The sequence below is a fragment of the Mchenga conophoros genome, linkage group LG3 (genome assembly GCF_057382185.1).
Source record: "Mchenga conophoros isolate Kocher_MC1m ecotype Shallow Benthic linkage group LG3, M_conophoros_male_GT1.1, whole genome shotgun sequence".
Classification (NCBI taxonomy): Eukaryota; Metazoa; Chordata; class Actinopteri; order Cichliformes; family Cichlidae; genus Mchenga; species Mchenga conophoros.
Window position 1 is genome coordinate 26875791 of NC_140528.1, and position 12196 is coordinate 26887986.

Below are 12196 nucleotides of genomic sequence, written 5' to 3' on the forward strand. Positions count from 1 at the left end.
TGATAAAGTTGAGAGCCATACAGGGGTAAAGGGGTGGTGGGGTGGTGGGAGGGGTTCACACGATATGTTGTTTTTTTTTGTTTTTTTTTTTTATTTCTTTAATTACTAATACTGTTACTATTATAATTATTATTTTTTATTATTATTATTATTAATACGCCCGTATTTTCTGTGTTCGGTCCTCAGATGGTTGAGGCTATGTTTGAAAGATAAAGATACTAGAGTGTGATCCTGAGAATATTTATTTATTTATTTATTTGGGGTCATAATGGTCAGTCAAGAGTTGGCTAGTTGATGATACCTACTCTGTCCCATAACTGTGAATGTCTTTTATTGTTTGTTTTTGTTTGTTTGTTGTTCGTTTTCAATTTTAAAAAATGAAAATAAAAAGTTGGAAAAGGAAATTTAAAAAAAATAATAATAATAATAATAACTTTTGGATAGTTTTTCTACATTTTCACTGAAATGTGACACAAATAATGACTTTCTGATTTTACTTTGGACTAATCTAACGACTCAGCCTGGCTATGTTGGGCTTCGTGTGGAAGCAGCTCCCAGTTTGAGTTCAGCAGACAGACTCTCTCTCTACTTTGAAGATCAGCTGCAAACTTTCCTTTTTGATAAAGCTTATATTTCGAGCTGGATCAGGTGACCCTGAACCATCCCTTAGTTATGCTGCTATACAGGGAGTGCAGAATTATTAGGCAAGTTGTATTTCTGAGGAATAATTTTATTATTGAACAACAACCATGTTCTCAATGAACCCAAAAAACTCATTAATATCAAAGCTGAATGTTTTTGGAAGTAGTTTTTAGTTTGTTTTTAGTTTTAGCTATTTTAGGGGGGTATCTGTGTGTGCAGGTGACTATTACTGTGCAGAATTATTAGGCAACTTAACAAAAAACAAATATATACCCATTTCAATGATTTATTTTTACCAGTGAAACCAATATAACATCTCCACATTCACAAATATACATTTCTGACATTCAAAAACAAAACAAAAACAAATCAGCGACCAATATAGCCACCTTTCTTTGCAAGGACACTCAAAAGCCTGCCATCCATGGATTCTGTCAGTGTTTTGATCTGTTCACCATCAACATTGCGTGCAGCAGCAACCACAGCCTCCCAGACACTGTTCAGAGAGGTGTACTGTTTTCCCTCCTTGTAAATCTCACATTTGATGATGGACCACAGGTTCTCAATGGGGTTCAGATCAGGTGAACAAGGAGGCCATGTCATTAGTTTTTCTTCTTTTATACCCTTTCTTGCCAGCCACGCTGTGGAGTACTTGGACGCGTGTGATGGAGCATTGTCCTGCATGAAAATCATGTTTTTCTTGAAGGATGCAGACTTCTTCCTGTACCACTGCTTGAAGAAGGTGTCTTCCAGAAACTGGCAGTAGGACTGGGAGTTGAGCTTGACTCCATCCTCAACCCGAAAAGGCCCCACAAGCTCATCTTTGATGATACCAGCCCAAACCAGTACTCCACCTCCACCTTGCTGGCGTCTGAGTCGGACTGGAGCTCTCTGCCCTTTACCAATCCAGCCACGGGCCCATCCATCTGGCCCATCAAGACTCACTCTCATTTCATCAGTCCATAAAACCTTAGAAAAACCAGTCTTGAGATATTTCTTGGCCCAGTCTTGACGTTTCAGCTTGTGTGTCTTGTTCAGTGGTGGTCGTCTTTCAGCCTTTCTTACCTTGGCCATGTCTCTGAGTATTGCACACCTTGTGCTTTTGGCCACTCCAGTGATGTTGCAGCTCTGAAATATGGCCAAACTGGTGGCAAGTGGCATCTTGGCAGCTGCACGCTTGACTTTTCTCAGTTCATGGGCAGTTATTTTGCGCCTTGGTTTTTCCACACGCTTCTTGCGACCCTGTTGACTATTTTGAATGAAACGCTTGATTGTTCGATGATCACGCTTCAGAAGCTTTGCAATTTTGAGACTGCTGCATCCCTCTGCAAGATATCTCACTATTTTTGACTTTTCTGAGCCTGTCAAGTCCTTCTTTTGACCCATTTTGCCAAAGGAAAGGACGTTGCCTAATAATTATGCACACCTGATATAGGGTGTTGATGTCATTAGACCACACCCCTTCTCATTACAGAGATGCACATCACCTAATATGCTTAATTGGTAGTAGGCTTTCGAGCCTATACAGCTTGGAGTAAGACAACATGCATGAAGAGGATGATGTGGACAAAATACTCATTGCCTAATAATTCTGCACTCCCTGTAGGCTCAGGCTGTTGGTGGACTTCCTATGATGCTCTGCTTTCTTCTCCCCTCTTTTCACTCCTGATACTTTTATATGTCACTACTGCATGTCCTTAACTTTTGTCTTCTCTCTCCTTGGTTTGTGTTTTGTTCTTGTCTCTCTGAGCTCATCTCTTCTCTTTCCCCTCACCATGCAACCAGTCATGGTAGATGCTCCTCCTGGAGCCTGTTTTCACTGGGAGGATCTTTGTGCCCTTCCCACCATCACCAAGTGCTGCTCACAGTGGATTGTCTGATCAGAATCAGAATCAGAAAGGGTTTTATTGCCAAATGTTGAGCAGGTTTACAACATTAGGAAATTGCTGCGGTGCTTCAGTGCAAACATACTGTCATAAAAATATAAAATAAGAATAAGAATTAAGAGTGCTACGTAGAAAGATATATACATGAGTGCAGGTGGTGATCAGTGCCAAACATGGAATGATGCAGTGAACACAGCGTAGGGTCATGTGTTAGTGGTGGGAACAGTCATATGGTTATTGTTCATGTGTCCAACAGCAGAGGGGAAGAAACTGTTCTTATGGCGAGAGGTTCTGGTGCGAATGGACCGGAGCCTCCTGCCTGAGGGGAGCAGGTCAAACAGACTGTGTCCAGGGTGAGAAGGGTCAGCTGAGATCCGAGCTGCACGCCGCAATGTCCTGGAGGTGTACAGGTCCTGCAGAGATGGGAGTCTGCAGCCAATCACCTTCTCAGCAGAGCGCACAACACGCTGCAGTCTCTGTTTGTCCCTGATAGTGGCTCCAGCGTACCACACGGTGATGGAGGAGGTGAGGATGGACTCGATGATTGCAGTGTAGAATTGCATCACCGTCGGTGTTGGCAGGTTGAATTTCTTCAGCTGCCTCAGGAAGTACATCCTCTGCTGGGCTTTCTTGATGACGGAGGTGATGGTGGGCTCCCACTTCAGGTCCTGGGTGATGGTGGTACCCAGGAAGCGGAATGAGTCCACGGAGGTGATGGGGGTGTCAGTCAGGATGATGGGGGGGAGTGGGGCTGTGTGCTTCCTGAAGTCCACAATAATCTCCACTGTCTTCTGGGCATTCAGCACCAGGTTGTTGTGGCTGCACCAGGTCACCAGACGTTCAACCTCCCTCCTGTAGGCAGACTCATCCCCGTCAGAGATGAGTCCAATAACGGTGGTGTCATCTGCAAACTTGATTAGCTTGACAGACTGGTGGGTGGAGGTGCAGCAGTTGGTGTACAGGGAGAAGAGCAGAGGAGAAAGAACACAGCCCTGAGGGGAGCCGGTGCTGATGGTCCGGGAGTCCGAGACATTCTTTCCCAGCCTCACATGCTGCTTCCTGTCCGTCAGGAAGTCAGTGATCCACCGGCAGATGGGATCAGGCACATTCATCTGGGAAAGCTTGCCTCGGAGATGGTCTGGAAGGATGGTGTTCAGAATCAGAATCAGAATCAGAATACTTTATTGATCCCTGGGGGAAATTATTTAAAGGCAGAGCTGAAGTCCATAAACAGGATCCTGGCGTAGGTTCCTGGGGAGTCCAGATGCTGCAGGATGAAGTGTAGGGCCATGTTGATGGCGTCATCTACAGACCTGTTTGCTCTGTATGCAAACTGCAGGGGGTCCAGGAGGGGGGCGTGAGGGTCTTGAGATGGGAGAGAACTAGGCGCTCAAATGACTTCATGACCACAGATGTCAGAGCCACGGGTCTGTAGTCATTTAGTCCAGTGATCCTAGGTTTCTTGGGGACAGGGATTATGGTAGAGGACTTGAAGCAGGCAGGCACATGACATGCCTGCAGTGAGGAGTTGAAAATGCCAGAAAACACTGGGGCCAGCTCGTTTGCACAGTGTCTGAGGGTGGCAGGAGACACACAGTCTGGGCCGGGAGCTTATCGAGCATTCAGACTCCTAAACTGCTTCCTCACATCTGCTTCATGAATATGAAGAGTTGTGGTCGGAGGAGGTGGTGTGAAATCCTCTTTTGTGTGGGGTGAGGAGGGGGGTGTTGTAGGTGAAGTGTTTGAAGGTGGTGATGGCTCTATGGAGGGGGGAGAGGTGGGGGAATGAGTGTCCAAAGTGTCTCTATTGTTGGGGCCGTTGGAGGTGTGAAGGCTGCCTGATGGCTCGTCAAAACGGCAGTAGAAGTCGTTAAGGGTGTTGGCCAAGAGCAAGTCATCAGTGGAGTGGGGGGTTTTAGGCTTGTAGTTGGTGATATTCCTAAAACCTTTCCACACAGAGGCCGAGTCATTCTCTGAGATCTGCTGCTGCATCTTCTCAGAGTGCTGATGTTTAGCAATGTCCACTTCTTTAGTGAACCTGTACTTGGCCTCTCTGTAGCAGTCCCTGTCTCCGCTTCTGAACGCCTTTCTCTTTTCCAGCCACAGCTTTTTGAGTTTAGGAGTAAACCAGGGTTTGTCATTGTTATAACTCACCCTGGTGCGTGATGGCACGATGCTGTCCTCACAGAAGTGGATATAGGAGGTTTGGGGCTTTCACTCTGATATTGGAGGCTGTTTCCTTACTCTGTTAAACAGCTTCAGATGTTTTGTGTGTCTGCAGTCTGTCAGGCTGTCTGATCACAGAGGAAGGCTGTACTTCTCTGGCCTCAGCTCTGAGGTCCAACCCCTCCCATCTGAGAGAGCTGGACCTGAGCTACAATCATCCAGGTGCCTCAGGAATGAAGCTGCTGTCGGCTGGACTGAAGGATCCAGGCTGGAGACTGGACACTCTCAGGTATGAAGAGAATGTCTGATAGAGGAGGAAGAGCTGGAAACATTTCCTGTGTCCTTCACTCACTTCCTGTTTGTTTCCTGCAGATGAGACATGAACAATCACACATGCAGGAATATTTTCAGGGACAGACACACTAGTCTAGCTGGATAGTACATGGATATTTATTTAGGGGGTCTCCAAGGAGTCTGTTTGCAGGAACATCTAGGTCACAGGTGTACCTGAGATCGATGCCACTGTGTACCTAATAAAGTGTCAGCCATGTGTATGTTTCCCATGCTGTATGTCCACAGTGATAGTGACAGAAGTATGAAACAAGGCTGTGAATCATTTCAGTCTGTGTGTGTGACAAAGACGCAGACAGGAGCAGCTAACATTTGGAAATGGAAGCTTAAATACTGGAAACGCTACATTCACATTCAATAAATTTGTTCTCAAGTGCACATTTAGCAGCTATTGCTAAGTAGGCCACTTTGCTCTGCTAAGGATTTGTGTGACCATGAGAGAAACTCTGATAAGCTAATGCTGCTAAGCCAATGCTGTTTATGGGCCCTGTTAGAATCAATATTTCAGTCTCATTCTGTTGTTTGAGAACAATATTAACGTTTCACATCATTATAACACCAGAGAAAAGGGTATTAGCGTTAGCTACTAATGCTTATTCACCTCAAATTAGCTTTAGCTGCTAATGGCAGCCCACTTAGCATTAACTCCTGACATCGTTATAATGCAGGGGAAAAGAGTTACCATTATTGGATAATGCTAATTCACATCAAATTTGCATTATTTAATAACGGTAGACTTCGTATCATTAGCTGCTGTCATTCTTACAAATGAAACAGTATGAGCATTAGCTGTTAATGCTTTTTCATCTAAAATTAGAATTAGCCACTAATGGCGTATTGTTAAAATGTAAGAAAAAACATTGTCAGCATAAGCGGATAATGCTAATTCACCTGAAATTAGTATTAGCTAATAATGGCAACCTACTTGGCATTAGCTGCTCACATTGTTAGAAATCAAGAGAATATGGTATTAGCATTAGTTGCCAATGCTTATTCACCTAAAATTAGCATTAGCCACTAATGGTAGCCTATTTAGCATAAACTTCTTGATGCTAAATGAAGTTAATTCATGATAAATAGGCTTAACTGTAATGAAAGTAGTGTTAGCATTAGCTGCTGATATTGTTAAAAAGTAATAAAAAGTAAGATAAAACATTGCTAGCAGTAGCAGATAATGCTAACACACATCAAATTATCATTACTCAATAATGGCAGCCTTCTTAGCATTAACTGCTCATATTGTTATAATGCAAGGGTAAAGAGTTGGCAAAAACATTGTTAGCATTAGTGGATAATGCTAATTCACCTAAATTAGCATTAGCTAATAATTGCTATGTACCTAGCATTAGCTACTGATATTGACATAAAGGAAGAAAATATGGTATTAGCATTAGCTTCTAATGCTTTTTCATCTAAAATTAGAATTAGCCACTAATTGCGTCCTATTTAGCATTAACTCTTCACATCGCAGGGGAAAAGTTAAGATTGAATTAAAAAAGTGTTCACATCAGCTACTCCTATTGTCAAAAGGTAAGAAAAAAAAAACATTGTTAGCATAAGCGGATAATGCTAATTCACCTCAAATTAGTATTAGCTAATAACGGCAACCTACTTAGCATTAGCTGGTCACATTGTTATAAAGCAAGAAAATGTGGTATTAGCATTAGCTGCCAATTCCTATTCACCTATAATTAGCATTAGCCACTAATGGCAGTCTACGTAGCATTAACGCCTCACTAATAGTCACGGCAGACCCGACGATGTTTGCATGAACACGCTTTTCAGTATCTCTTTATTGACCACTTTTCACACACGGTTGCTGTACGCATATAGACGGCTGTAGCTTTGCAGCTCACAGCCCGACACACACCGACACAACAGCATAGAGAGCACAGACGTAAAGGCGGCGAGGCCTGATTGCGGGTGCCACTCAGGTGCGTCCGCCTCCCCTGCAGCGGCGCTGCAGACCACGCCCCGCCACACACATTAACCTGGTAAAATACATATTTAGGCAGAATTTTGCAAATATCTGTTTTTCAATTTTTAGCAGCATAGAGCTTTTTTTCCAATTATTTTTTTAAAAGTCAGGTCAAGGCTCCAAAAGCTCAAAGGTGATATAAGGGTGGTGGCTCACAACAGTTTTGGTTTGTTGGATCATTTTAGTTCAGCTGGGTGTCTTTGCTTTGTTATGTTTCTTTAAGAGTTCAAAATGTGTTGATTACATAAATAACATGTAATTTTCTCTGTAGCACTTCATGGATTTCATAAGCAACACACCTTAGTTGTTCACACATGTTGTGTACAGTGTTATCTTCATTTTAAATGTCAAAAAGTATTTGATCCAAATGGCTCTTTGGGTCTTAAAGGCTTCCTCTAGTGAAAGAAAGGTAAACTATACTCAATAGCAGTACATTTTTGCTCTAGTTAATATTAGCGGTTGAAGGTTTAAATGATTTCTTAAACATGTTGGTGATTTAATGCTAAAAAATAAAAATAAAAAACATTGTTTTTAAGTGTTTTTTGTGAGATTTTAGGTTGTGTTAGGCAGTATGTCAAAATGAAAAAAGCAAAGAAACTGCCAATTTAAACGTGAGGTTGTGTTGAATAGAACGAGACATTTTCTTTTAATGTAAAAGAATAGAAAGGTTGCTGAGCCCTGGTATAGGAGGACACCTACTCTGTGTCTGGTTAAGTATAAGGTCACAGTTCTCTCCCTCATCAATTGTCTGGTTCCAGCGGTGGGTCTGTGCTAGACGACCCATCACCAGCTTTTTCCACTGGTTACCAGTACGTGGTAGAATCCACTTCCAGATCTGGTTGTCTTTAAATCTGTGAATGGATTGGCTCCATCTTATCTCTCTTTAACAAAAGAATCCAAGTGGAGCCCTCAGGTCTGCAGATAAGCAGCTTCTGACCAGAACTAGACGTAAAAACAGAGGTGAGCTTTATCGATGGCTGCAGCCAAACTCTGGAACAGTCGCCCTTCACATCAGGTCGTCACCAACACTGGACATTTTTAAAAGCCGGTTGGAAACACATTTGTACTCTGTAGCTTTCAATCCTGACCAGTCTTTATAGTCATTACTGTGTATGTTTCCTATTTTCTCTCTACTCTGTGCAGCACTTTGGCTCAAGCTGTTTTTAAATGTGCTGATAAATAAATGTAGATTTCTTTGAATAAAACAGTGGAGCCGAGCTTTGAGCTCAGTGTGTAACAGTGTGTGTGTGAGAGCCATGTAATGTCCATGTGTGCATGCTGACTGTGCTGCTCTGACCCCCCTCCTCCTTTCAGGGTGGAGCCTGCTGGAGTCCGATGGTTGAGACCAGGTCTGAGGAAGTGTAAGTGTGTTTTTAATGGGATTCATGAAAACAAAGCAGCACACATTCAACCATCTTCATCATGTCAGGAGTCATCATCAAAGTGTCAATCAATGAACAGATGATGGATCAATAACTGCAGCTGGATTGTGTTTGTTCTCTCCATCAGATTCCTGTCAACTCACAATCGACACAAACACAGTGAACACAAAGCTCCAACTGTCTGACAACAACAGGAAGGTGACACATGTGGAGGAGGTTCAATCATATCCTGATCATCCAGACAGATTTGATGATTATCATCAGCTGCTGTGTAGAAATGGTCTGACTGGTCGCTGTTACTGGGAGGTCGAGTGGAGCGGAGACGTTTTTATATCAGTGAGTTACAGAAGCATCAGAAGGAAAGGAGGCAGTGATGACTGTGTGTTTGGATGGAATGATCAGTCCTGGAGTCTGGAGTGCACTGATGATGGTCCTCAGTCTGTCTGGCACAATAACAGACAAACACCCATCTCCTCCTCCTCCTCCTCTGTCTCTCACAGAGCAGCAGTGTATGTGGACTGTCCTGCTGGCACTCTGTCCTTCTACAGAGTCTCCTCTGACACTCTGATCCACCTCCACACCTTCAACACCACATTCACTCAAACTCTTTATCCTGGGTTTAGGTTCTTGTCTCGTGGTGCCTCAGTGTCCCTGTGCTGAGTGGAGTGTAAAGAGTGTCTCCTGTTACAGAAACACTCTGACTGTTGAACAGATAGTTCAGTCTGTACATGTCTGTCTCTTTCACTCACAAACACGTTTTCAGATTCATGGATTCAATCAGTTGATGTTTGAAACTCTTCTAAATGATTCCTTGTAAACTTCTTCCTCTTCAGTCACAAACAAACAGGAAGTGATGTCACATGTGTTCCTGTCCACACAGCAGAATGAGTCTATTGCTGACAGTGATGTACAAACAGAGTGAGCATTTCTGAGGCCCAAAATAAACTGAGTAGTTCACTGAATGAACAATGGACTGTGAGCTCAGTTCCTTCATCATTAGTATGGATTATATATGTATATGTATTATATTAGTATCATATATATCAGGTGCTGCTGCTTTCAGTCATTGTGCAAATGTGCTGTTTGTAAGCTTGTAAAGCTGCAGTCAGCTGAGACTGAAGAAGTCACCTGATCAGTGAGCAAACGTTTCTGAAAACGTCCAGATGAACAGAATCAACCTTTTGGGATCAGCCAGCAATGCAGCATCATTGTTGTTCAGCTTCAGAGGTTTGCAGGAATGAACTGATGACCAGAAACAGCTGCAAAGTCCAAGAAAATACCAGCTGGAGTTCAGCTGCATTTGAAGAAGTCAACGAAAAGTAAGGATGGCAAAGGGCGACGTTTTCTTCCAAAGAGCTGCAAACATGGTCGACGCCTCATTAGAAGAATCATCTGGACATTTGTGAGGAACTCTAACCAAGAAAGCAACGTCACACAGATCCAACAGACAGTTTCCATGACTGCAAGTGTTGAGTGGAAAAATGCTACATTGCATTATTGCATCCTCTCACCACAGGAGGCGCTGTTGGCACCACTGATTGCTGATCAGCTGTTCTCTGATGATCTGATTGATACTGTGAATAACGGGACTCACTGAACTCTGTGACACAGTGAAGATTACAGAGTTTAACTTCAACATCTGACTGACGTCACACAGACAGAAGGATGAACCAGTGAGGCACAGAACACAGTTACTGGAGATACTGGATCAGCTCCATGTGAACCTCTGATGGAGAAGCTGCTGAGCCAGAGAAACATCAGGACATGACAGCAGCTGCACTTATCTAACAACATGTAGCAGAGCTGATCTATGTTAGAGGATCTATCACAGCAGCTGAAGCCAAAGTCCAACACTGGATACCAGCTGAGCCTGTGCTGAGTGTAGTGTTACAGGAAAAGGGCAGAAACACTGGTAGCTCCCAGTGATGCTGACTGGGGCACAGAGCTGAATGATGCAGCATCAGGACACTGTTTCAGTCTGACTGACAGAGAAACCTGTAGCTGTATCTACATGTGAGGCAGAGGCCACACAAGCAGCTTTCTATGTTTCACAGTGACTGAGATCTTCAGTGGGGGTGGACATGCTCCTGTACAGACCTCTGAGGAGAACCAAGGTGCAGTCAAAGAGTCCAGTCTGTCCTCACAGATGTGAACATGTGCTTTCATCAGGTCTGCTGTCAGCTAGCAGGCTCACATCAGAATCACTGTTCCTGAAAAACACAGTCTGTGTGACATCATCAGTCAGCTGATGGTCCCAGATCTGAATGGTTTCTGTCTCTACTGAGGAAGTCAGAGAATATCACTGAGGTGTGGATCAGGTCTGAGTGAGCTGTGGAGGGACAGCTTTAAACAGTCCACAGGTCTCACGTCCTGCTCAGTCTGGTAGCAGATACCTCGTATTGTTCCAGATGTGCTGACATCAGCAGCAGCACAGCTGTGTGATACCATGAATCTCAGTTATTGATCCAACACACAGTAAATACAAAGATCAGGATTTCTGAGAGTAATCATTATGAGTCTGAACACATGATCACTGAATGTTAGTCTCCACAATAATAAGCTAACACAAGCAAACACAGCTTTCAGCTCTTATTTTGAAACTGGCTTATTTAGAGAGCTGTGATGTGAGCGTGCCTGGCTCTGAGGCACTTGGGTCAGCCTCTGTTGTTTAGAAGTGTTACAGACTGTGAATGACACAGACCTGTCAGTTTCCATGTTTGTCTGTAACACAGCTCAGGGCTCCATGCTGAACGCATCCATCCAGTGTTATTGATCCAGGACTGATACCAGCATTGGGATCAATACTACAACACACAATCACATGTGTCCACGTGATGTGTTTGACCAGCTTTATTCATTAATGATCAATCAGCTTATTTACTGCATCTGAGTCCAGCTTCATTTAAATGATCCAACCATGAAAATGACATCAGTCCTACAGAAGCACTTCATGCTAACAGGAAGTCGTAAATGTAAATGCACATTTGTCCTGTGGAGGGACAGCTTTAAACAGTCCACAGGTCTCACGTCCTGCTCAGTCTGGTAGCAGACTAATCAATATTAATCGATATTAAAACAATGAAAGGCCTGAACTACTTCAGTTGTGTGTAATGAATCTAAAATATATGAAAGTCTAATGTTTATCAGTACATTACAGGAAATAATGAACTTTATCACAATATGGTCATTTCTTGAGAAGGAGCTGTATTTTTGTCAGAAGACATATCCTGATATTTCTTCTCCTGTGTGTTAATAAACTCATCGTTTGATTGATCTTCTGGGGCCTCCGTGGTTTGTTTCACTGCTCTACATTGATTGATTTCGTGACACTAGGGTGTCCTACATTTAGCTTGTTGATTAGCTACAATCACAGCATTATAGTGGCGACTGAGAAAACTCCTTTCTTGACACAATAAAATCATGAAATCATAAATGTTTTCCTCCGAGGTAGAAACATTTCAAGGTGTTATAACAAGGTGATTGGTGATTATACCCAGAAAGGCAAAAGGTGTTTCAAATGCTCTCCAGCTTCTTGGTGAGGGAACATGCATTCTCCAAAACCATGTGAATATCCCACCTCTGTCAAACCATCCATCCATCTTCTTCCGCTTTATCCTTGGCCGGGTCGCGGGGACAACAATCCAAAGTATTCTGTTACTCTCATTGAGTAAGAGTAACGGAATACGTTACGAAATATGTATGTAATCTGTAATCTGTAGTGGAATACATTTTAAAAGTAACCTTCCCAACACTGTCTATGGAGAGCTTTGTGGTTGTAAGTGGTGCTGTGC

The 12196-nt window shown here is 43.1% G+C and overlaps 1 protein-coding gene across 7 annotated transcripts in view; it reads left to right on the top strand.

Annotated features, from left to right (window-relative positions):
- The window catches only part of LOC146577932 (NACHT, LRR and PYD domains-containing protein 3-like), a 50919-nt gene extending 39240 nt beyond the window's left edge, over positions 1–11679 (top strand). For 6 of the 7 annotated variants that reach the window (XM_085268443.1, XM_085268442.1, XM_085268448.1 and 3 more), the window contains 3 exons: positions 4810–4983; positions 8338–8384; positions 8533–11679. In XM_085268443.1, coding sequence (XP_085124569.1) covers positions 4810–4983; positions 8338–8384; positions 8533–9065 — 754 coding nt within the window. In that variant the 3' untranslated portion in view covers positions 9066–11679. The remainder of the gene's footprint in view (positions 1–4809; positions 4984–8337; positions 8385–8532) is intronic. The other variant, XM_085268449.1, reaches the window with a different exon arrangement.
- The last annotated feature ends 517 nt before the right edge of the window (positions 11680–12196 follow it).